Raw genomic sequence first — 22,229 nt, forward strand, 5'->3', positions numbered from 1 at the left:
GGACAAGAAGATATATGGAAATGTAATTTGTATTGTGATGGTTGTTGGCAAAATGATTTTAATACAGATTTAAGGATTTGGAATGGATTTGAAATTAAATGATTTTAATTCAAGGAGTAATAAGATTTTGAACTGGTTTTTATTTTGTGAATGTAAACTCCTTCCATAGGATATGTATTAGAAAGATCAATGTCAAACTTTTTGAAAGAATTGTTTTTTTGTTGAGCGATTTTCTCATATTTAATAATATATTTAAGTTGGCGTATCTTACGCCCTTCCAAAAATATGTATTAGAAAGATGACTTATAATTTCATAAATTATTTTGTCCCGACGGTGTGAGCTGTTATCAGAATGGTTGCTTACACAATGCGTCAGCAAAATGTCGGTTGGGGTGCCCTTCTTGGCCTCCTGAGTACTCACCAAGATACCCCCAGCTCCCGCAAAACACCTCCCTTAGGTGCGCATTACCTGACGGCATTATTTTGCAATTATTTCAAATTTTTTAGATGTCTTTTGTTAAAGTTTGTTAACTAAAGACTTGAAAACAGCTTACCGCTTCAAGCTGCTCTCTTCCCGGTTCCTCTGCCGCAATCTTCTGTTTGATTGTGCGCAAAGCTCTCCTCCTTGTGAACTTTGCCTGACAGATACACCTGGGAGACAGCATTCGGACATCTTACCGCTTCAAGCTGCTCTCTTCCCGGTTCCTCTGCCGCAATCTTCTGTTTGATTGTGCGCAAAGCTCTCCTCCTTGTGAACTTTGCCTGACAGATACACCTGGGAGACAGCATTCGGACATCTTACCGCTTCAAGCTGCTCTCTTCCCGGTTCCTCTGCCGCAATCTTCTGTTTGATTGTGCGCAAAGCTCTCCTCCTTGTGAACTTTGCCTGACAGATACACCTGGGAGACAGCATTCGGACATCTTACCGCTTCAAGCTGCTCTCTTCCCGGTTCCTCTGCCGCAATCTTATGTCTGATAGGGCTAAAATGAGACTTTATGAGATGTCTTGTATAATTATAGTTTTTGCGATAATGTGTCATGAGATCAGAATATGAAGAGAGTAAATATGTATTATTGTCACAGGTTTATATGTGGGGATAGCTCGATAGAGTCTCTAAAAGAGATTAGTACGTGAGTAAGGCGATTTAATAAACAAAAGAAAGAAATAATTAAATTTTTTTTAACTTCGAAAAGATTGTATGAAAGTGTCTTTGATTGTAAGATACATTTAGATCGACAAGAGTGTATTGTGCACTCTTGTCGGTCAAACTTCCGTATTCAAGTTATGAATGCGGAAGATTGTCTCATTCTGGGAGACATGCAGTGACAATGTCACCCGGAATGAGACATGCAGACCGACAAGAGTGCACAATACACTCTTGTCGGTCAAACTTCCGCATTCAAGTTATGAATGCGGAAGATTGTCTCATTCTGGGAGGCATGCAGTGACAATGTCTCCCGGAATGAGACATGCAGACCGACAAGAGTGCACAATACACTCTTGTCGGTCAAACTTCCGCATTCAAGTTATGAATGCGGAAGATTGTCTCATTCTGGGAGACATGCAGTGACAATGTCACCCGGAATGAGACATGCAGACCGACAAGAGTGCACAATACACTCTTGTCGGTCAAACTTCCGCATTCAAGTTATGAATGCGGAAGATTGTCTCATTCTGGGAGACATGCAGTGACAATGTCACCCGGAATGAGACATGCAGACCGACAAGAGTGCACAATACACTCTTGTCGGTCAAACTTCCTTATACAAAATTTGATTCCCTTATTATCTTCTTAACAAAACTTAAGATTTCAATAATACATCATGAAAACATTCATTTACTACATTCACACTGTTATTCCTTTCTATAAATTAACTCATTTAATAGAATCTTGTTTTTATATCTTATTATTTTCTCATAATACTTCTAATTCCTCTTCCACATAAAATTTAATTTTGTAATGCTATCATATACACTTAATGTTTTCAAATTTTCAGATTTAAATTTAATCTTTATTTTCATCATCATTTATAATCTTGTTCCTATATAAAGTTATAATAAATTATCGTCAGATTCTAATATTTATGATTCTTACTACTCAATTCAATATAATTATGTTAGTCACTCATATTCAGGAGAATAATTTAAAAATCTATAGCTCATATTTTGATAGTTATATATTTAGATGATATATATTGCAATTCCGGTTTCAACACGATCAAATGCCAAACCAAGACAAAATATATATGAATTTTCAAAATATCGATTTACATTAGAATCTATATCTAATTTTATCAATACACAAGTAGGGAATGTTCAATACATCTTTGAGCAACGTGAATAGCACAATTTTATAGGATTATTTGTTGATTATATAAAATATAAGCCAAATCGAATCTGCTGTATAGTACTTTAGTTTATCATTGAATGTTAAATGTGTTCAGATAAATATTTGAGTCAGATATCGCATTTTCTAATTTCAAAATTTATCTCATGAAGTTAGAATTTATTTGATCATACAACATCATGTTAGTCAAACTAGAGTTCAATGGCGATTCTAAAATGGAACAAATGCTTGTTTTATCAAAATGTTAAAATATTAATCTAAAAAACTTAATATCTAACCAAACCATTCTAGAATTATTATATACAGGTATAGGCAATCTAAATGCACACGGAATTCGGAAAATTAAAAAGAATATTTATGAGATTATTAAATCTTATGTAATTCAATGAAAAGTAGATAATATGAATATCTATAGGCTATATATCAACATATGAGTTTTTGGTTTGACCAATACTATACTAATGTGATCAAATTAATCTGATTTCTTAGATTTTCATTTGAAGCATTTGCAGTAGTAGGGGTACCTTTATATATTAACATATTAAAAAATTGCGCTCCGATTCGCAGTTTCTTCATGATTTTGAGATTGCATTAGATTTCGCGATGCAGAAAAAAATCACTTTAGATTCCCGTCAAACTCTAAGTATAAGCATGTCTCTATATGTAGAAACTGTCTGCGCTATTTATTTCCCGGCTCAAAAAACCACGGTGTCTGTGTGAGGAAAATACCCATTTTAGGACCCTGGGTAGGGTCATGAAAATTTTCCAAGAGTTGGAAATATAGGGTAATAACTTCTGATTTGAATGAGTTAAAGAATGATATCAAGAGTTAATATATACGATAATGTTTTCGAATATAACAAATAAAGCTGAATAAAATTTATAATAAATAAATAATTTTTTTAAGAAAACAATTCAATCGTGACTTGTGATTTTTACCTAATATTAACAGGAACAATATGTAACATTATTGTTTTTATAATTGATAAAAATTGAACAAAAATAGAAAATGTGTTGAAAATAAAAATTATATTACTAGTGGTATCATTGGTTATAAATTAATTCTATAAAAGAAAAAATATTTTATAATCTAATAAAACGTATATCATGAGTCAAACATACTAATACAAATAGTCTCATTCAAGCATAAAATAAAACTGTTTCAAATTATTTTAATTGAAATTATCATTATTTTTAAAAAGATATTGATGAGTAGGGGTAATTTTAGCTAAAAGTGACACACCCGTGAAGGGTGTGATTACCGATCGGTAATTTCGACAGTTTAGAATTTAAAATTTTTTATGGAACTGTTGCGAGTTTCATAAAGAATTTAAGGAATATAAGCAAAGATTTGAATCAAAATCTTAGACCTAAGCCGATCGCTTCGCTCGCGGCTTTCTTTATTATTTTAAATTTGCATATTTCCATCAAAAGTTCATAAGGTAAAAAATTTCGTTTATATTATTGCAAAATAAAATCTTCATTATCAAAATAATATTAAATGATAATATAATATAATTTAAAAACAACTATTATTTAATAAAGTTTAATTGCCAAGGTTCATCTAATTTTTTGATTTTTAATGTTTTATGAATTTTATTTATCATGTATATATCTAATGAAGATTATATATGTCGAAGATAAGTACCTTAATATGTACGTAAAAATTAATGAAATTTATTTTGAATGTAGAACCGAGCAATTTTCAAATTTTGTGCTTTTTTTGAATTTTCTCGATACCAGATAAGTTGTGTTGACTAAATAATATATGGATACAATGTGTCATATAGATGAATATATGCACAAAGTTTAAGAGGCCATTTTCTTTCAGAAACCGAGATTTGTGAATTTTTTCAAATTTTGTGCTTTTTTTGATATTGAAATTTCATTTCATTTTTTTGATGCATATCGATGCACCATGCCAACTTAAAGAAAGGCTATCTTATATAGATGCTATGAAAGCTGTCATTGATAACGAATGTCATGCAGGTTGTCCATATCAATTAAAAAAAATCCAAATTTAGGGGGAACAAAATTAAAATTCAGGTGCAGTGCAGATAAATGTGAAGCATGTATCTCATTTCTAAAGGATGATGAAGAATATATCCTAACAGAATATAATGGAACACATAATCACAATCAAATCAAAGATGAGACAAAGAAATACCACACATTATCACAATGCTATCGTCGGGTACTTATTAATTTTATAAAACAGGGGGTGATCCGAAAATGGCTCAAATTGAATGCGACAAAAAACTTGATCTGGATGATCCACTTAACAGGCCATCTTTTTGAATGCATCTTCAGATCAAATGAAAACAATTCAGGAAAAAGGAAATAAAAAGATCAAAGGTATTCAAAAGTACGATGATAATCAATTCAAGTCAACTCAATTATTTAAGGGTATCAAAGAACAAGAGTCACCAAAAGATTTAATTTATTTCGATGTCGATAATTACAACAAACCAAAGAAATTAATCTTTTATTATGCTTCTTTCAAATTTCTGGACATAATCAAAATTGTGAAAGAGCATTTTATTGATGCAACCTATTCATTACTTGAATTTAAAATGCTGTTTTACATGATATCAGCCAAATTTCCAAATACACATGCATTCCCAATTTTTCAATTTGTCGTTTATCCAAACACTTCAGAAAATATTGCATTCTGTCTCAAGGCATTTTTTAACTGGGCAAAAGTAAAACCAATATCATAAGACAAATTACGGAAAGTGAACTCAAACAAAAAGTGACACAATGCATTTGCCAACCAAATAACTTTACAAAGCAAAAACTTAAATTACTTGTCAAGCTTACTATTCTTATTTTAACAATTAAAAAATTAAATTTTATTTTTTATTTAAAAAAATCATCTTATATCATCTGATATATATATATAACAGCATTAATATTTCAATGATTCACAAATCAACTTTTTCATTATTTTAAATAATTATAGAATATATACCGACTTTTTGTACATAAATATTTTTAGATTCAATAATGATTTACGGTTTTTTTCAAAACTTATAATTTTCAAATGAGTGGTAGAATCTTCGATTTAATTGATTTAGAATGGTTAAATCAAGCTAATCAACAAATTCAAAGCGGTATTAACGTCGAAACCGTTCTCCAAAATGTCCCTTTAACAGATGGAAGAATTCTTCCCACAATATCACATAAAACTTTTAAAAACGCTCTTAATTTCAATCAAATTGAAATTCCAAAATTACGTACAGGTCCAAAACCAAAAGATCCACCACAAGAATTAATAAATACTGTCCAAAATTTACATAATAAAGTTCAAAAAATAGGAATTTCCCGGGCTTTCGGCCGAATTATAACAGATCGTCAAATGATACTTGAATCGCAAATGCAAAATCAACAAAATATTCAAATTCATTTTCCAATTCCACAATTGTCTCAACGGAATCAAAATTCAGAGTTTGATTACAGTTCTCCTGACATTTCAAGTTCATCTGAACAGTTATCATCAGAAATCTCTTCAAATTCCGACGATTCATCAGCCGAAGAATTATTTTCATCAAGTCCAAATTCAATTGATACAGAATCGGATATAAATTCAGAAGATGACCCATATTCAATACGCACAAATACAACTTCAACATTTGAAAAAACTACAGATTATTTTGACCGTAAATTATTGAACATTCAATTTTCCGAAAGAACTGTTAATAAATGTTTCAAACTTCTCAATCTTGCACAACCGCCAAAAAATTCAAAGGCAAAAGGTCAAACAAAATACGAAGCTTTTTACGTTAATGAAATATGGCATGTAGATATTCACTTTTTAAATCATCGCCAAGGTGAATATCTATATGCCGTTATTGACGATAAATCACGAAAAATTTTGGCTTGGTCACATCTCGAAACTAAAGAAGCGGCACAAACAAGTCGTGTCATTCAACAATGTTTCGATGTATATGGCAAACCGTTTGCCATATGGAGTGACAATGGGCTTGAAAACTACGGTGTTTTCAAAAATTTATTAAAAAATGCAAACGTCGAATCAATCACGATAATACCACACTGCCCTTACATGAATGGCAAAATCGAAAGATTTTGGCAGAATATTCAAGTTGATGAGGTAGCTTGGGATCAAATTCAAAATTTAATCGAAAATTATAACGCAACACCACATACACAGTTACCAAAAAATCCAGAAATACATACCTGGTTTACACCAAACAAATTTTATGATATCAGCGAAAAATATGATACCACCAAAGAACCCCTTTGGAAAGTTGATGGAGAAATTAAGGATTTGAGGATTTCTCTTCAACATTTCCGCGAGAGGAGAGCCAATCAAAGAAATTAATTCGGTAATATTTTAAAATCGAAAATAAAATCTAATTTTTAACACAAATTAACAATATCGATTACATCTTCTTACTAAGCTCAGTCAGATTAATAAGAATAAACACTTACTTTTTAAAACATTTACATATTTTTTTTCTTCGTTACAGAGATACGCAAGTTGCAGAAGAAGCAGCAACTGTAGTACAGTAATTTGACACTCCGAAATCGAACATTAGTGACTTTGAGTAGATTTTGAATTTAATATAGATCTTGATTTTTAATAACCATCATAGCAAGAGCTAGTTGGTGAATGGTATCCGCGAATTTCGGCTTGAAAGTTGGGAAACTTTGTCCGAATGTTAAACTATTCAGACAAAGTTTCCCGCTGTTTGCGAAGGAATTGTTGGCTATGATGTACTGATTCATGATCAGTGCATCATAGCCAACAATTCCTTATACAAAGTTCAAAAACTTGGGTGCAATCAGAACTGATTGCACCCAAGTTTTTGAACTTTCTCGAGGGAATGAAAGGGTAAGAGGTATACATTATGAATATATACCTCTTACCCTTCCATTCCCTCTCTGACAGCGGGAAACTTTGTCTGAATGTTAAACTATTCAGACAAAGTTTCCCGCTGTTTGCGAAGGAATTGTTGGCTATGATGTACTGATTCATGATCAGTGCATCATAGCCAACAATTCCTTATACAAAGTTCAAAAACTTGGGTGCAATCAGAACTGATTGCACCCAAGTTTTTGAACTTTCTCGAGGGAATGAAAGGTAAGAGATATCCATTTCCTTTCACCTTCGTTCTCAATAATTAACTTATAAATTTTTTAAAGCAAAAAAAGTCTGATTTTTTTTGTTGTGCATGAAAATTCGGTTCACTTCACTTCTGACAAAAGTGACAAGTTTACATGGCAAAAATATATAGGGTATTTTTTTTAAAAAGTAGTTATCTTTATATATAAAAATAAAACTTTTGATATATTTGAGTAAATGATTTATTAATTTATTTATTTATTTTTTTTAAATCAAATCATATAAATATATATATATATAATAGTGAAATAGAACAAGAGATAATTATTGATGATTAAATTGTAGACGAGGATAAAAGTTTAGATAAATTAATAAAATTAGTGTGGAATCAGACAAATTTCCCGCTGTTTGCGAAGGAATTGTTGGCTATGATGTACTGATTCATGATCAGTGCATCATAGCCAACAATTCCTTATACAAAGTTCAAAAACTTGGGTGCAATCAGAACTGATTGCACCCAAGTTTTTGAACTTTCTCGAGGGAATGAAAGGGTAAGAGGTATACATTATGAATATATACCTCTTACCCTTCCATTCCCTCTCTGACAGCGGGAAACTTTGTCCGAATGTTAAACTATTCAGACAAAGTTTCCCGCTGTTTGCGAAGGAATTGTTGGCTATGATGTACTGATTCATGATCAGTGCATCATAGCCAACAATTCCTTATACAAAGTTCAATTTTCATATTTCATGTATGTAACTCTCTAAAATATAAATCTGATTTTCATTTGGCAGATCCACTTCTTGTCTTTCCATTTTTTTTGAATCAATTTATATAAATAAACTTATAAAACACAAAATTATTATTTTATAATATAATTCTTAGATAATACATCCGATATGTAAAGTGTCAAAAATGAAGTGAGCCGAATTTTCATGCATTACAAGTCTGATTTTTTTGACAAGTAAATATATAGGGAATTTATCCGACCAAATAAGTGTCACTTTTCGGTTCACCTCACTTTCCGTAACTCGTCTTACAACACCAAAATATTTTATGTCAGATTGTGCACAAGAAATCGAAAATGCGATTATCAACTCTTTTCCAGAAGTTATCCTTCATTGGTGTGCAGTTCATGTAATGAGGGCGTTCAGAAAAATTTGAAAGATTATGCATTTGAGAGTTCAGACAAATTGATATTAGATACAAAAATGAACTATCTTGCATACGGCAGAAATGGCAAGAAAGAATGGATTGAACCAACGTTCAAAAAAATTCTGGAAATAGCCGAAAAATTTCCAGAATTTTCAAAATACATACAAAATCAATGGATATCAAACCAAGAAAGATGGACAGCCGCTGAAAGAGATGAAAATTTAGCTCTCACAAATAACATTTCAGAATCGATTAACAAAAAAATTAAATATTACTACTTTGGCGGAACAATTTTCATGAGATTTGATCGATTTGTGATGAAATTAATCGATTTTATCGTTTCTTCATTTTATTACAGAATTTCTCAAGATATAAGGCTCAGAGACAAAATTCCAAATCCGTTGCCATCTGAAAAAAAGCCAAAAAAGTCTACAATCAGACTGGATACAGAAAATGTATAATGCTCACTGATAAAATTAAATCGTTAATAGTTAACTCATCAGCAAACTTAAATACGCTTCAATTGGGTTTAGATGACCTACTTGATAAAGTTGTCAAGGCAGCAAAGGTTCAAAAACGAATGACCCAGTATTTTTCGAAATTAAGTATCCCAATGGAAATCAAGCTTAGTATTCTCATGTAAATTACAGAATTTGGATGCAATACCCCTTAATTCATTGTTGAGAATGCCAAGTCTTTTCAAGATAAAATTATTACAGATTTCCACCTTCAAATTTATACAACATTATAAAAATTTATGAATAAAAACTTGATATAAAATAACATTTTTATTTTTACTAAGAAAAAAAAGGTTTTTTGATAATAAATTTATTTTATTTCGAAAAAGTAGCAATAATCGTAAAAGGGTATTGATAGGCTTGCTAAAGTAACTAATTTTAGCTGTCAAATACTTTTGTATTTTGAAGTAAATTAGTATAAATTTGTTTTTACTTTTATTTCGAAAAAGTAACAATAATCGTAAAAGGGTATTGATAGTGTAATAAAAAAAAAGGTAGTGGGGCTTCCAGGCGCGTTGCGCCCTCTAGCCCCAGTCACTTTTCTGTCACTTTTCAGGGAAAAAACATTTTTATTAAATATAAAATGAATTTTACAAAACCACCGTTACCCTTCTTTGGAAATAAGAGTAGATGTAAAGATATTCTATTGAGAGAACTTAAGAAACTACCGAATGGTCTAACATTTGTAGATTTGTTCGGTGGAAGTTTCTATATATCCCATTTGTGCCATATAATATTCCCAGACTCAAAGATTATATGCAATGACTTCGACAACTATATGGACCGTCTCAAACATATACCAGACACAAACAATATATTGAAAGAGTTAAAAGAAAAGATACCTATAGGTAAGATGGAACGTATACCATTAGATAAGAAAGATATTGTCAGAGAGGTTTTGAAAAAGGCAGAGTATATTGACTGGGATAGTATATCTTCTAGACTATTATATAGTGGTTCTATAAGAGTTCATGACATTGAAACACTTATGTCAAACGTTTTATATCTTAACTATACAAAGGTTTTCAAGAGAACATAGAAAAATATACTGAGGGTATAGAGTTTGTGAGATGTCGTTGGACAGAGTTGTATGAAAAATATAAAAACAAGGAAAATGTTTTCTTTATAGTAGACCCGCCGTTCTATAACACATACGATTTTCAATACCAAGTAGACTGGACTTTGAGAGACTCTTTAGAAACTTTAGACGTTTTACATAACCATCCATGCTTTTACTTTACATCCGATAAAAGTGGTTTGGAAAGTGTTATGAGATGGTTAGAGGACATACATGACTATGATTTTAGATACGATAAGATAGAATATGAGAGAGGTCCTATAAACCGGAAAAAGTGTCATAACAAAGAAATTTTATTGGTAAGTAAATGTGGTTTGAAATAGGACTACTTGTTTTAGGTTTTTTCCATTGTGTCATTTACTTATTTGACGTGGCAGAAAAGTACAGAGAATATGAAGATGAACCAATGTCTGCAAATGTTCAGCATATGTACTCGTAAGAGATATTTTTATCTAATATTAAATGGACGCACAGAACTTAGCGAATGCACAGCAACCTGGACAACCAAACCCAGAGAATATTCCAAATGAAGTTAGAATACAAACTGCAATGGCAAACTATGGTCAAGTGCCAACAGATGTACAAATGCAAACTGCCATGTCAAATGACGCTGCGTTAGGCTTACCACCATGGTATGCAAATATGAGATGGAAAGAGTTTTATACAAACCCTGAAGTGGGATATAAACAACTCTATGCAGATGACGCGAACACAGGAGTTGACCCAGAGTATGTTTTCTACCAGAGGAGAAATAGAATGTATGAGCTCCAGTTAAAAAATGCTATGGAACTCAACAGGAAACGTAAGAGACTAGGTGGCATTAGATTTTTACATATAGTAAAATGGGTTTCTTTGGAAGAATAGGAAATTCTTTCGAAATGTTGGAAGAGGTATATGGAATGGAATAAAATCTGTCGGAAGAGGAATTTGGAACGGAGTCAAAAATATTGGTAAAAGAAGGTCAGTTGTTGGTATTATACCTAAAGACCCTGAACCAGAAGAACAAGCTCCTGTTATACAACAGCCTGAACCTGCACCACAGTCAAGTTGGCAACCAAATCCAACACCTCAACCGTATTAAAATTATATTTTTACCGTTCGATAGTAGTTGTATATGAGACTAAGTCTAAGTAAACGCATGGTATAATGGAATTATTCTTTCTTCATCTGTTTGTAAACCATACTTGAAAGTCTGAAATACTTCCACTGTTGTTCATATAGCTTTGTAGGTTTTTCGTAAAGTCATTTGCCAAGCATAAAAAAGAGTTTTGTGCACCAGAAAATGAAGCATGAACGATAATAGCATCTGAGTCGAAAACATTTTCATATGTTCCATTAGGGTTTTCGACTTCATAAAAGTTCGGGTGTACTGGATATTCTGCAGGCTGATTTAACATCCTCAAAAATCTATACCATGCCAAGTTGTTATATTTGTAGAAATATAAACGTCTTCTCCAAGGTCTTCTATTCTATTGAATTTAACAGTTGCATTTTTCCTGTCATATATATATCGAGATGGTACTCTCCTTCGTCAATGTTACTGGTTTGCATATTCGAGATAGATATCGTTATTTTTTCTTGAAAAGCTTGAAGAGTTGTTTCTAAGTTTACAAGCAAACTAACTTGTAAAGTTTTCCCTGTACAAATTTCTCATACGTACGTTTTTCTTTGTTATAGTATCGAATTTCAAAAGCGACCGTAAATGGGAAACCATGTATGGCTTCTGAAATGAACTTCATTCTACGAAAGCCAACAGCTTTTTGTGACGGATGGGTCTCTTAGCCATCTTAAGGGGTAGTCAAAACGATAGCCTTCATGCTTTACGGTCTCTGTCTCAAACTTTTGACCGACATTCGTAAAAAGTTCATCTAATGGTTTAGTTGTAGCAACTCTAGAAGTTTCTTTTTCTATTGGAAGCATATTTTATCTAGAATAAAATGTCAAATGAAACAGCGTTATGAGAGAGATACAACACAACCGACAACTCATTTTGCAAGCTCTAAATAAGAACACAACAAACTTTTCAAACTATTCTAAGATATCTGAGTCATTGAAAGAAGGAAACTTAAAACTGACATTAAACCCTTTAACAGACGAGTTTCTGTTTCAAGACAACAAGAACCATACTGTTTGTATAAATCCACAAAAAGAACTTTAAACGAGAAACCTATAGATGAACTTCTTTTGAAGGCAGATATTGACAACAAAGCTGACAAAGAGTATGTAGACGATGCAATAGCAAAAGAAGAAGAAAGAGCTAACAATGCTTATGCAACAAAAGAACATACTCATCCTGAACTAGCAGACAAAACATATGTTGACAATAAAATGTCAAGTGAAGTGACAAGAGCTGAAAACGAATATTCTAAAAAGACTCATACACATACAAGTTTTACAACTTTTACAGCAGACGACATAATATTGAACTTTGACCTTGGTTCAAGTGCACCATTAGAAAATCCGAGTACAAGCGTAAAAGATACACTAAACAATTTAGATAACAGTTGCAGGAACATTGAAAGTCATGCCAGAAACTTTGAAGCACATGAACTACCAGCAATGTTAGATAAGAAGGCTGACAAACAGAGCTTCAACATATAGACTGAAATACTTCAAACATTATATCCTGCAGGCTCTATTTATACGTCAATGAATTCAACAAATCCAGCAACAGTTTTAGGTTTTGGTGAATGGAAGCAGATTGTAGACAAATTCTTATACTGTGCTAGATATTCAAAGACGGCAGGAGGTTCAAAGAAATTAAAGAAGCAAACTTCCACCGCACACTCATACAGGAACTACAAACTTTTCTGGCGACCATAGTCACTCATTAAGAGACCATCCATTATACAACTCAGAATATTATGCTGGCAATGACGTTTTATCTCCAGATTATAACCATTCAGCAAAAAGACTTTTCGACCAACTGAACCAGGAGGAAATCATACACAATACTTTCACAACAAATCCACAGGCTTGGGTAAAGACTACATGCCACCTTACATGACAGTTTACGCATGGTATAGAATTGCTTAGTCGTCATGTTCCACTTCTTTAGCATATTCGTCAGGAGTTGTCTTATATTTGTTAGGAACTGTCTTTGAAAGTATACCACCTTGAACTTTGACAAGTTTGAAACGAGGTCTGACAATAGTAGTTTTATCTTCTGCTTGCAGTGTGTACATTTTGCCATGTTTGCCTAAAACTTCATAATATTCTCTTGTATACTTTCTTCTATTTTTACGAACACGAATGTGAGTACCTGTCGGGTTCCCATTGTTGTCATAGTCAATAGTATTTTCATATGGGTGCGTTTTAGGTATTTCTATTTTTACTTTGTCACCTTTTTAAGTTTGAAGCCCATTCTTTCTTGTTCATCCTTTTGACTAAACTATTAAATATATAGTCTTTCTCTAAGTCGGGGTTGTTTTTCATTTCTTCGGGGAGTGGTTTCCCAAACCTTTTTGTTTACGGCTATTGTAAATATTTAAAACTTGTCTCATCTTTGCCATGGAGAAGTGTCTATACTTGTCGTCATATGACATTTCATTTGCTTCACCACCTTGTGGTTGATTTAAGTCTCTTAAGATTTTTATACAACTGTCAATGACACCAAGCAGAATGGTTTTTGGTCGACAATGAAATATTGGTTTACATTTTTTGAACGCAGATAGTTTTTAATATCGTCTGATTTGAAAGAACTTTCACAGTCAGATGTCAGTTTTGTTGGATGGTATTTGTCAACGAATATTGTCAAAGCAGTTTTCACATCTAAAATATTTTTGGACTGTAATGGTATGGCTTCACAGTATCTTGTGTTTTGACCGACAAATATTAGCCAGTATGGTGGTCCATCTTCTCTATACCTCGGAATGTTTTCCAAGATATCCATAAACCAAGCATTTGGTGTTTGAACTAAAGATTTTTACCATGAGTGCTTTCTTTGTCGCTTTAGAAACATACGGGTCCTTGTTTGAATTCGTCATTTTTAACCCATAAGAAATGGGTTTATTTGGCGCATTAGCAGGAGTCGCATCTAGATTTTTGCCCGCAGTGGGAACAATAGCCAGAGGTGCATTTGGAATTGGAAGGAAGATTTTGAGTACATTAGGTATACTGAAAGAGAAAGCACAACCTATTATACAAACTGTACAGAAAGGTTGGGATGTAGCACGAGATGCAGCAAATCTTATTCCAAATCCTGAAACAAGAGGAAAAGTTCAAGGATGGATGGACAATGTAGGAAGACAAGCAGGAAACTACTATAACAAAGCAAATGACTACTATAACAAGCAGGACACTATATGGACCAAGGTGAAAGATTCTTTAACAGAGGATATAACCATGCACAACAGTGGGTAAACAACAACCAACCTCAACCGCCTCAAACGTGGGAATGTAAAATTTTTTACTGAGATGAAATGAACAATACAGCATTGAGACAAATGGGCTCAAGATGGCTTTGTCGGCTTCCAGCAGTTACACAACCACGTGTTTGTCAAGTTCTTCCTATACCTCAGGAAGTTTTAGAACCGACTTAAAAAACCTCAACAACCAGTTGAAAACAAACCAAACTAAAATTTTTTACTGAGATGAAATGACCGAAAGAAGTTGAAACGGTAGATTTGACACACAAACAAAAGTTCAGAACCATTGTCAAAACCTGTCAAAGAACTTACAGATGAAGAGAAAAATTCAATAATAGAAAGTGTGAGGTCTGGAATACAAACCCTAACTACAAAGTCACTTTTCATAGAAATGGAACGGCTAGTATCTCAAAAAAAGAAACAGACTCTCACAAATAAAATATTGAAGTCTGAAGGAACTAAAGAGACAACAGATGGAAAAGTTTACTTCACTGACCAACAGTTCATTATAGAACATCTCAATTGACTTAGAGTCGAAATATTCTAAACTTTACAACAAACACAAAAAGTTGAAAAGGAAAACAAACAAATGGCATATGACATTTATGAAGATGTTGACGACACAACTGTTCCAGCAAGTGAGGTAAAGTCAGATGAACCGAAAAGTGACGAAAAACCAATAGAAGAAGAAAAACCAATAGAAGAAGAAAAACCAAAACCAAAGGTTAGTTTCAATACTAAACCAAGCCAACCTTCATTAGCTGGTATGGGTTGGCGTCAAAGACTTATGGCAGCGAACGGTTATGTAAAGTAAAGGAAAAACATTTTTTTATTTTATTTGAAATGTACGCTGAGTTTGTTGGAGAAGACCGTTGGGAAACTTGTTTTGTTAGATGAGAAATATGAAATGGCATACCATTTAAAACAAAATATTTTTAAAAAACATTTTTTTATTTTATTTGAAATGTACGCTGAGTTTGTTGGAGAAGACCGTTGGGAAACTTGTTTGTTAGATGAGAAATATGAAATTCACTGTTGTGAGTCATTTGAAGTCAGAAACAAAAAGACAAAAAGAGTTTTAAGCGGATGGGAGGGAAATAACGGATATGCTACTATGAAGATGGGTGGGAAACGCTATCTTATGTTAATCATTTATAACCGAACCCTAACAATTTACCTTTTGTAGACCATATAAACCGTATAAGAAACGACAATAGACTTGAAAACTTGCGTTGGGTCACTCGTTCTGAAAACAATAAGAACAAAAGCAAATTTGGAGATATTGTATTCGAATTTGTCGACGAACTAGAAGATGAAACAATTGAAATTACAGACTATGGCAAGCATACGTTTGAGTTTTACTACTATAGCGAAGAACAAGACTCTTTCTACTTTTATACCGGCGTAAACTATAGGAAATTACAAGTATATTTTACTAAGGCGGGCTATGCTTATGTAAACGCTAGAGATACAGATGGAAAATACGTTCATATACTTCTTAACAAATTCAAGAAGCTATATGGCATACCATTTTAAAACAGTATATTTTTTTATTTTATTTGAACTGTACGCTGAGTTTGTTGGAGAAGACCGTTGGGAAACTTGTTTGTTAGATGAGAAATAAAAAATTGCATGAAATAAAACATTGCATGAAGTAAAACATTTTTTCAAAAAAATATTTTTTTATTTTATTTGAAATGTACGCTGAGTTTGTTGGAGAAGACCGTTGGGAAACTTGTTTGTTAGATGAGAAATATGAAATTCACTGTTGTGAGTCATTTGAAGTCAGAAAAAAAGAGACAAAAAGAGTTTTAAGCGAATGGGAGGGAAATAACGGATATACTACTATGAATATGAGTGGAAAAAACTATCTTAAACATGTTGTCATTGCAACTCATTTTATACCGAATCCTAACAATTTACCTTTTGTAGACCATATAAACCGTATAAGAAACGACAATAGACTTGAAAACTTGCGTTGGGTCACTCGTTCTGAAAACAATAAGAACAAAAGCAAATTTGGAGATATTGTATTCGAATTTGTCGACGAACTAGAAGATGAAACAATTGAAATTACAGACTATGGCAAGCATACGTTTGAGTTTTACTACTATAGCGAAGAACAAGACTCTTTCTACTTTTATACCGGCGTAAACTATAGGAAATTACAAGTATGTTTTACTAAGGCAGGCTATGCTTATGTAAACGCTAGAGATACAGATGGAAAATACGTTAAAATACTTCTTAACAAATTCAAGAAGCTATATGGCATACCATTTTAAAACGTTTTTAAAACAGTATATTTTTACATATATAAAATGCTTCAGGTTGAAAAACAAAGAACAAAAGTAGCAGATACAAAACCGTTAGACTATATCTTTACAAACGCTGGTAGGACTATATCAGATGAAGAAATTTCATCCGGAGCTTACAGGTTTGACTATCCAATTCGTTGGCTTCAAAGTCCTTCAGATGCAAAGGCAATAGGATTTAGAAGAGTTTTGTTTTCAAATAGAACTAACGCGTTTATTTCGCAGTATATTTTCACGGTCAGTATAAGGTTCTGATGGTCTAATAGAAAATTTGATGAAATGAAAATCTTTACAATTGTTCAGACGAAAGTCTTGAAAAAACTCTAAATGACTTTCAAACTCAAATAAACAAACAATACTACTGGGAATTTCAAGAAAAATACCACTCTTTACTAAATGGAACATACTATCTGAAGCTAGAATACGACAAGATGAACTCCACAGTTTCATTTCAAAAGATTGAAATTAACCTCCAAGAGATACAGAGTTTTTATATGGGGAGTAGACAACGTTTCTTGGGCACAATTTCTTCGGTTACTAAACCAGAACGAACATTACACCAGATGGTCCATTTAAATTTATACTCCCCCAGCAGATTTGACAGTTTATAGAAACGTGTTTGACCCTCAAAATGTCATGTGTCATGCAAGTTTCAGTTCAAGCAACAACAGTTTTCTATGTATCGGTAAGGACTTTTATGACTTTGCTTCTAAATTCTACGAACCACCTAGTACAGTTTTCTGACTTTCAAGTTTGGTTCACAAAACGGTGTGCAGCATATAATTCCATTGTACTATGACTTTTATCTCGAATTGTTTTCATATACACTACGGAAAAGTGCTGAAAAAGTATTGAAAAATATATTTTTAGGGTAGATGGTTTTTAGGTTCACCAGGTCCTCGGTCCCTCGGTCCCCAGGTATTTTAACTTCTCTGAAAAGTGTGACAACATGACATTTAGACAACAACACAGGAAATAAACTTCATCGTCAATGTTTTGTCATGAATTTCATCGTAAATGTTTTGTCATGACTTCTTCATGTATTCTTTCACCGTTGAATTTTGTATAAAAAAGCAACCGCCGGAATTCCGGCGTTGGTATATTCTTCACAAAATGCTTGTTTTGAGGTCGAGCCACAAACGAATGTCCGACGGTTAAGCACAAACGAATGTCGACGGTTAAGCCACAACGAATGTCCGACGGTTAAGCCAAAAATATTTTTTATTTTTATTGTAAGAACTGAAATGACAGTCGAAGCAAAACGTTCACGAACAAATCTAATGGCGAAAACATTCACAAAGGCACTTACAACGGTATTGAAGTCTTACGTAGAGACAAGGATGGTTATATAAATGCAACAAAGTATGTCAGCAGTTTAGGAAAGACTTTAGAAGGTTGTTGGAAAATAAGTCCTGGGAAGAGTATTTTAAGGATTTTGTGAAGAATATACAACCGCGGAATTCTGCGGGTTGCTTTTTTATACAATGTTCATGCAGGAATTCCGATGAAATCAAACAGGTTAGAGGAACGTATGTAGACCCAAGACTTGTAACTATATAGCAATGTGGGTTCTCCAAAATATTGTATGCAGTTGGAAAAATTTGGACTCCATAGACAAGAAAGTTCATGAGAAATTAGATGAAGAGAACTTGAAGATACAGCAGAGATGCTAACTTTGTTCGAACAGAAGTTAGAAAAAATGTGCTTAAACAAATAGAACATGAACGTGAGATATGTTCTGGTTATAGAGATTTCTCCATCGAACTAGACCAATGGGAACAAGAAGATTTAAAGAGAGAATTTAGAGAATATGAACTCGCTAAAGTTTCATTAGAAGCTGCAGAAGAGAGGTTAAAAGTTTGGGGTCGTTTTGTACAAAAATATTGTGAGTAAATGAACATTTTTTTTATTGAATTCGGCAAAAATATATTTTAGGTTAGATGGTTTTTAGGTGTCAGTACGTCACCAGGTAATTTAAACTTCTCTGAAAAGTGTGACAATGACATTTTGACAACAAACAGGAAATAAACTTATCGTAAATGTTTTGTATAAAAGCCCCGCCGGATTCCGCGGGGTGGTATATTCTTCACGAAATGCTTGTTTTGTTGAGACTTCATCGTCAATGTTTGTATAAAAAGCAACCCGCGAATTCCGCGGGTGGTATATTCTTCACGAAATGCTTGTTTTGTTGAGACTTCATCGTAAATGTTTTGTATAAAAGCACCGCCGGAATTCGCGGGGTGGTATATTCTTCACAAATGCTTGTTTTGAGGTCGAGCCAAAAATGGCTCCACCGTAGAAAACACACAAAACTCATGATTTTTGTATAAAAAAAGCAACCGCCGGAATTCCGCGGGGTGGTATATTCTTCACGAAATGCTTGTTTTGAGGTCGAGCCACTTTGGCTCCACCGTAGAAAACACACAAAACTCATTTTTGCCTGATTTACACTCATTGACGATGAAATTCATGACAAAACATATACGATGAAGTATATTTCCTGTGTTGTTGTCAAAATGTCATGTTGTCACACTTTTTCAGAGAAGTTCATTTAACCGAGGGACCGAGGGACCGAGGGACCTGGTTCCACCTAAAATATATTTTTGCTGAAAAAATGACCAAATTTCATGAATTTCCTCATATGTTTGCTACCCTCGGAAAACCGAGGGTAGAGATTCCATTCGAAAATCGTAAAAAAACTCTATGAAAACAGCGAAAAAATGCGACCCGCGGAAAACCGAGGAACGAGATTCCGTACGAAAATCGTGAAAAAACTCTATGAAAATCGTGGAAAAATGCGAGTGGGAGAAAAACCCTGGTCGCCAAAACTCTATGAAAATCGTAAAAAATTGCGAGTACGGAAAAAACCCTGGTCGCCTAAAACTCATGAAAATCGTAAAAAATTGCGAGTACGGAAAAAACCGTAGTCGCCTAAAACTCATGAAAATCGTGAAATTTCTCTAGACCGACTTTTTTCGGTCTTGCATAAAACTCATGAAAATCGTAAAAAAATCTCTGAAATCATATCTTTTATACAAGATAGAAAATTAACGTTAGTTTTATTTTTTTTTATTTTTTATTTTGTATGTAAGAACAGAAAATGACAAACACAGAGTTTGAAACAGTTAAAAAGATAGACAATGAGACCAAAGTGGTTAGAATAGGTGATTTAAACGTAAGATACTCAAAGAAATACAAAAAATATTCTTTGTCAGACATTTTAACACTATCTGAAAAGAAAACATCCCACGACTGGGTTAAAAATGCTTCAACTCAGAAAATTTTGACAAAAAATCCTGAGCTTATGATATCAGTAAGATTCTATGGAACAAGAGCATATCTTATAGACAAAAGTCTTATACCAGTAGTTTTGTTCTGGATTGACCCAGTTGTTGGATATAATTTCATAACATATGGTTCATTCGATACGGAACGTTGCAGTGAGGGCTTACTTTACATCGTTCAGAAACCGAAGGACTTCAATACAAAGAGATATAAGATAGGAAGAACATTTAATATAAGTAGTAGATATGACAGTATAGTCAATAGAGTCAAGGTTGCGTTTGTTAACGATATGAGAGCTGCTGAAACAGAACTACTTGAAAAGTTTGAGAAAATGTATGGTGCTCCCACGAAAGGTAAAGAAACGTTTGAAGTAGATGAGATCGACAAAGCTATAAAATTATTTGACGAAGTTGCTGAAAAATACATGTAAAGCGTTTATTTTTGGTCTTTTATACAAGATAGAAAATAACGCTAATTTTATTTTTTCTATCTTAAGGAAATTCATGAAAATTCAAGAGGGTGAAAAAACAGGTGAAAAAACAGGTGAGATCTCACCTCTTCACCTAAAATATATTTTTGCCGAATTCTGTATAAAATTCTGAGTAAAATAATTTTTAGGGCATGTGTCAAACCGTTGAGTTTTGACAATACTTGTACTGTTTCAGAACAATACTTGTACTGTTTCAGAACAATACTTGTACTGTTTAGAACAATACTTGTACTGTTTCAGAACAATACTTGTACTGTTTCAGAACAATACTTGTACTGTTTCAGAACAAATTTCCCGTAAAAGCTCTCAATTTGTGAGAAATTTGCACTGCTTCAGAACAATATTTGTACTGTTTCAGAACAATACTTGTACTGTTTCAGAACAATACTTGTACTGTTTCAGAACAATACTTGTACTGTTTCAGAACAATACTTGTACTGTTTCAGAACAATACTTGTACTGACAGTAGCAGAGATTTTTATCGTCCAACTTTACAAATGTAAACTTATATCGTTCTATTTTCTTCACTAGGGTCTAACACCAAAGTAACCTTACAAATGTAAACTTATATCGTTCTATTTTCTTCACTAGGGTCTAACACCAAAGTAACCTTACAAATGTAAACTTATATCGTTCTATTTTCTTCACTAGGGTCTAACACCAAAGTAACCTATGTACATGAAATTTCACTGCATAAAAGGAAAAAACCTGCGCGAATCGGGATTTGAACCGAGGTCTTCAACGCCTGTAGCGAGGTAGCCCATACCACTGAGCTATGAGCCGCTTGCATATTTTTAAGTAAAATATAGTATATTTGTCATATAGTGAAGGATGACCAAACTTAAAAAAAATAACGCTAATTTTATTTTTTTTTTATTTTTTTATTTTGTATGTAAAGACAGATATGACAACAACAGAGAACACAACAACTGCTATCGTTCATGAAGATATAAATGAAGAATACGAGTGGGTTCAGTATAACAAACAGTTACGTCTCATTCGTTCGGTCAAAGATGACATGTACCAAATGCAAAGTATTTTGAATGCTCTTCGTTCTACAAAGCAAGCACATCATTGGTTTGAAAACCAACAGACAAAAGAACTTTTAGAAGAATTTCCTCATATGTTTGCGTCCCGCGGAAAACCGCGGGACGAGATTCCGTACGAAAATCGTAAAAATTTGCCAAATGGTTTGAAAGGTTGGTATGTACATAGACTTCTTGTAAATGCTGTTGCAATGTGGGCTTCACCTCGCTATGCTTGTTATATTTTCATGATGTTAGATGAAATTCATAGACAAGAACGTGAAGAGCTGGAAAAGAAACTTCAAGCAAAAGATGAAGTCATTGAATCCAAAGACAAAAACATACAGAAAAGAATACCACGTTCGGTACCAAAAGGAAAGGAAAAGAACTATAAGTATATGATTTACACTGAAGAGATGGAAAATGAAGAAGACAGAGATATGGTTATGTTGCATTTAGTCAGAAGAAACAACAAAAGCTTTTACGACTTGCTAAGATTTACAAATCTGACAGAAATTGGTTCTATCGCGAAAACTTACCGATTTCAATGACACCGAATGAAGAT

The 22,229-nt window shown here is 33.2% G+C and overlaps 2 protein-coding genes and 2 pseudogenes across 4 annotated transcripts, besides 8 other annotated features; all 4 read left to right on the top strand.

The window, feature by feature from the left end:
* The first annotated feature begins 3,558 nt into the window (after positions 1-3,558).
* Positions 3,559-5,063: a mobile genetic element.
* Positions 5,064-5,392: 329 nt separating this feature from the next.
* Positions 5,393-6,687: a mobile genetic element.
* Positions 6,688-6,697: 10 nt separating this feature from the next.
* Positions 6,698-6,730: a mobile genetic element.
* A 281-nt stretch (positions 6,731-7,011) lies between these two features.
* Positions 7,012-7,076: a mobile genetic element.
* A 159-nt stretch (positions 7,077-7,235) lies between these two features.
* Positions 7,236-7,326: a mobile genetic element.
* Positions 7,327-7,822: 496 nt separating this feature from the next.
* Positions 7,823-8,171: a mobile genetic element.
* A 303-nt stretch (positions 8,172-8,474) lies between these two features.
* Positions 8,475-9,585: a mobile genetic element.
* Positions 9,586-12,534: 2,949 nt separating this feature from the next.
* Positions 12,535-22,229: part of a mobile genetic element that runs on past the window's edge.
* On the top strand, positions 14,783-15,366 carry TVAGG3_0636220 (annotated as a pseudogene). The gene has a single exon. A coding segment is annotated over exon 1 (584 nt).
* TVAGG3_0636230 (His-Me finger endonucleases family) lies at positions 16,400-16,834 on the top strand (the record flags this gene model as incomplete). The annotated part of the gene is made up of 1 exon (XM_051241049.1): positions 16,400-16,834. One exon carries the CDS (start codon positions 16,400-16,402, stop codon positions 16,832-16,834), a length of 435 nt encoding a protein of 144 aa, XP_051087636.1.
* On the top strand, positions 20,169-20,579 carry TVAGG3_0636240 (organellar and viral DNA polymerase type B; the record flags this gene model as incomplete). The annotated part of the gene is made up of 1 exon (XM_001295802.1): positions 20,169-20,579. The coding sequence occupies one exon, from the start codon at positions 20,169-20,171 to the stop codon at positions 20,577-20,579; it is 411 nt and encodes a 136-aa protein (XP_001295803.1).
* Positions 21,544-22,229, top strand: TVAGG3_0636250 (annotated as a pseudogene). The gene has a single exon. A coding segment is annotated over exon 1 (686 nt).

The sequence above is a fragment of the Trichomonas vaginalis genome, chromosome III (assembly GCF_026262505.1).
Source record: "Trichomonas vaginalis G3 chromosome III, whole genome shotgun sequence".
In the NCBI taxonomy this organism is placed as follows: Eukaryota; Parabasalia; order Trichomonadida; family Trichomonadidae; genus Trichomonas; species Trichomonas vaginalis.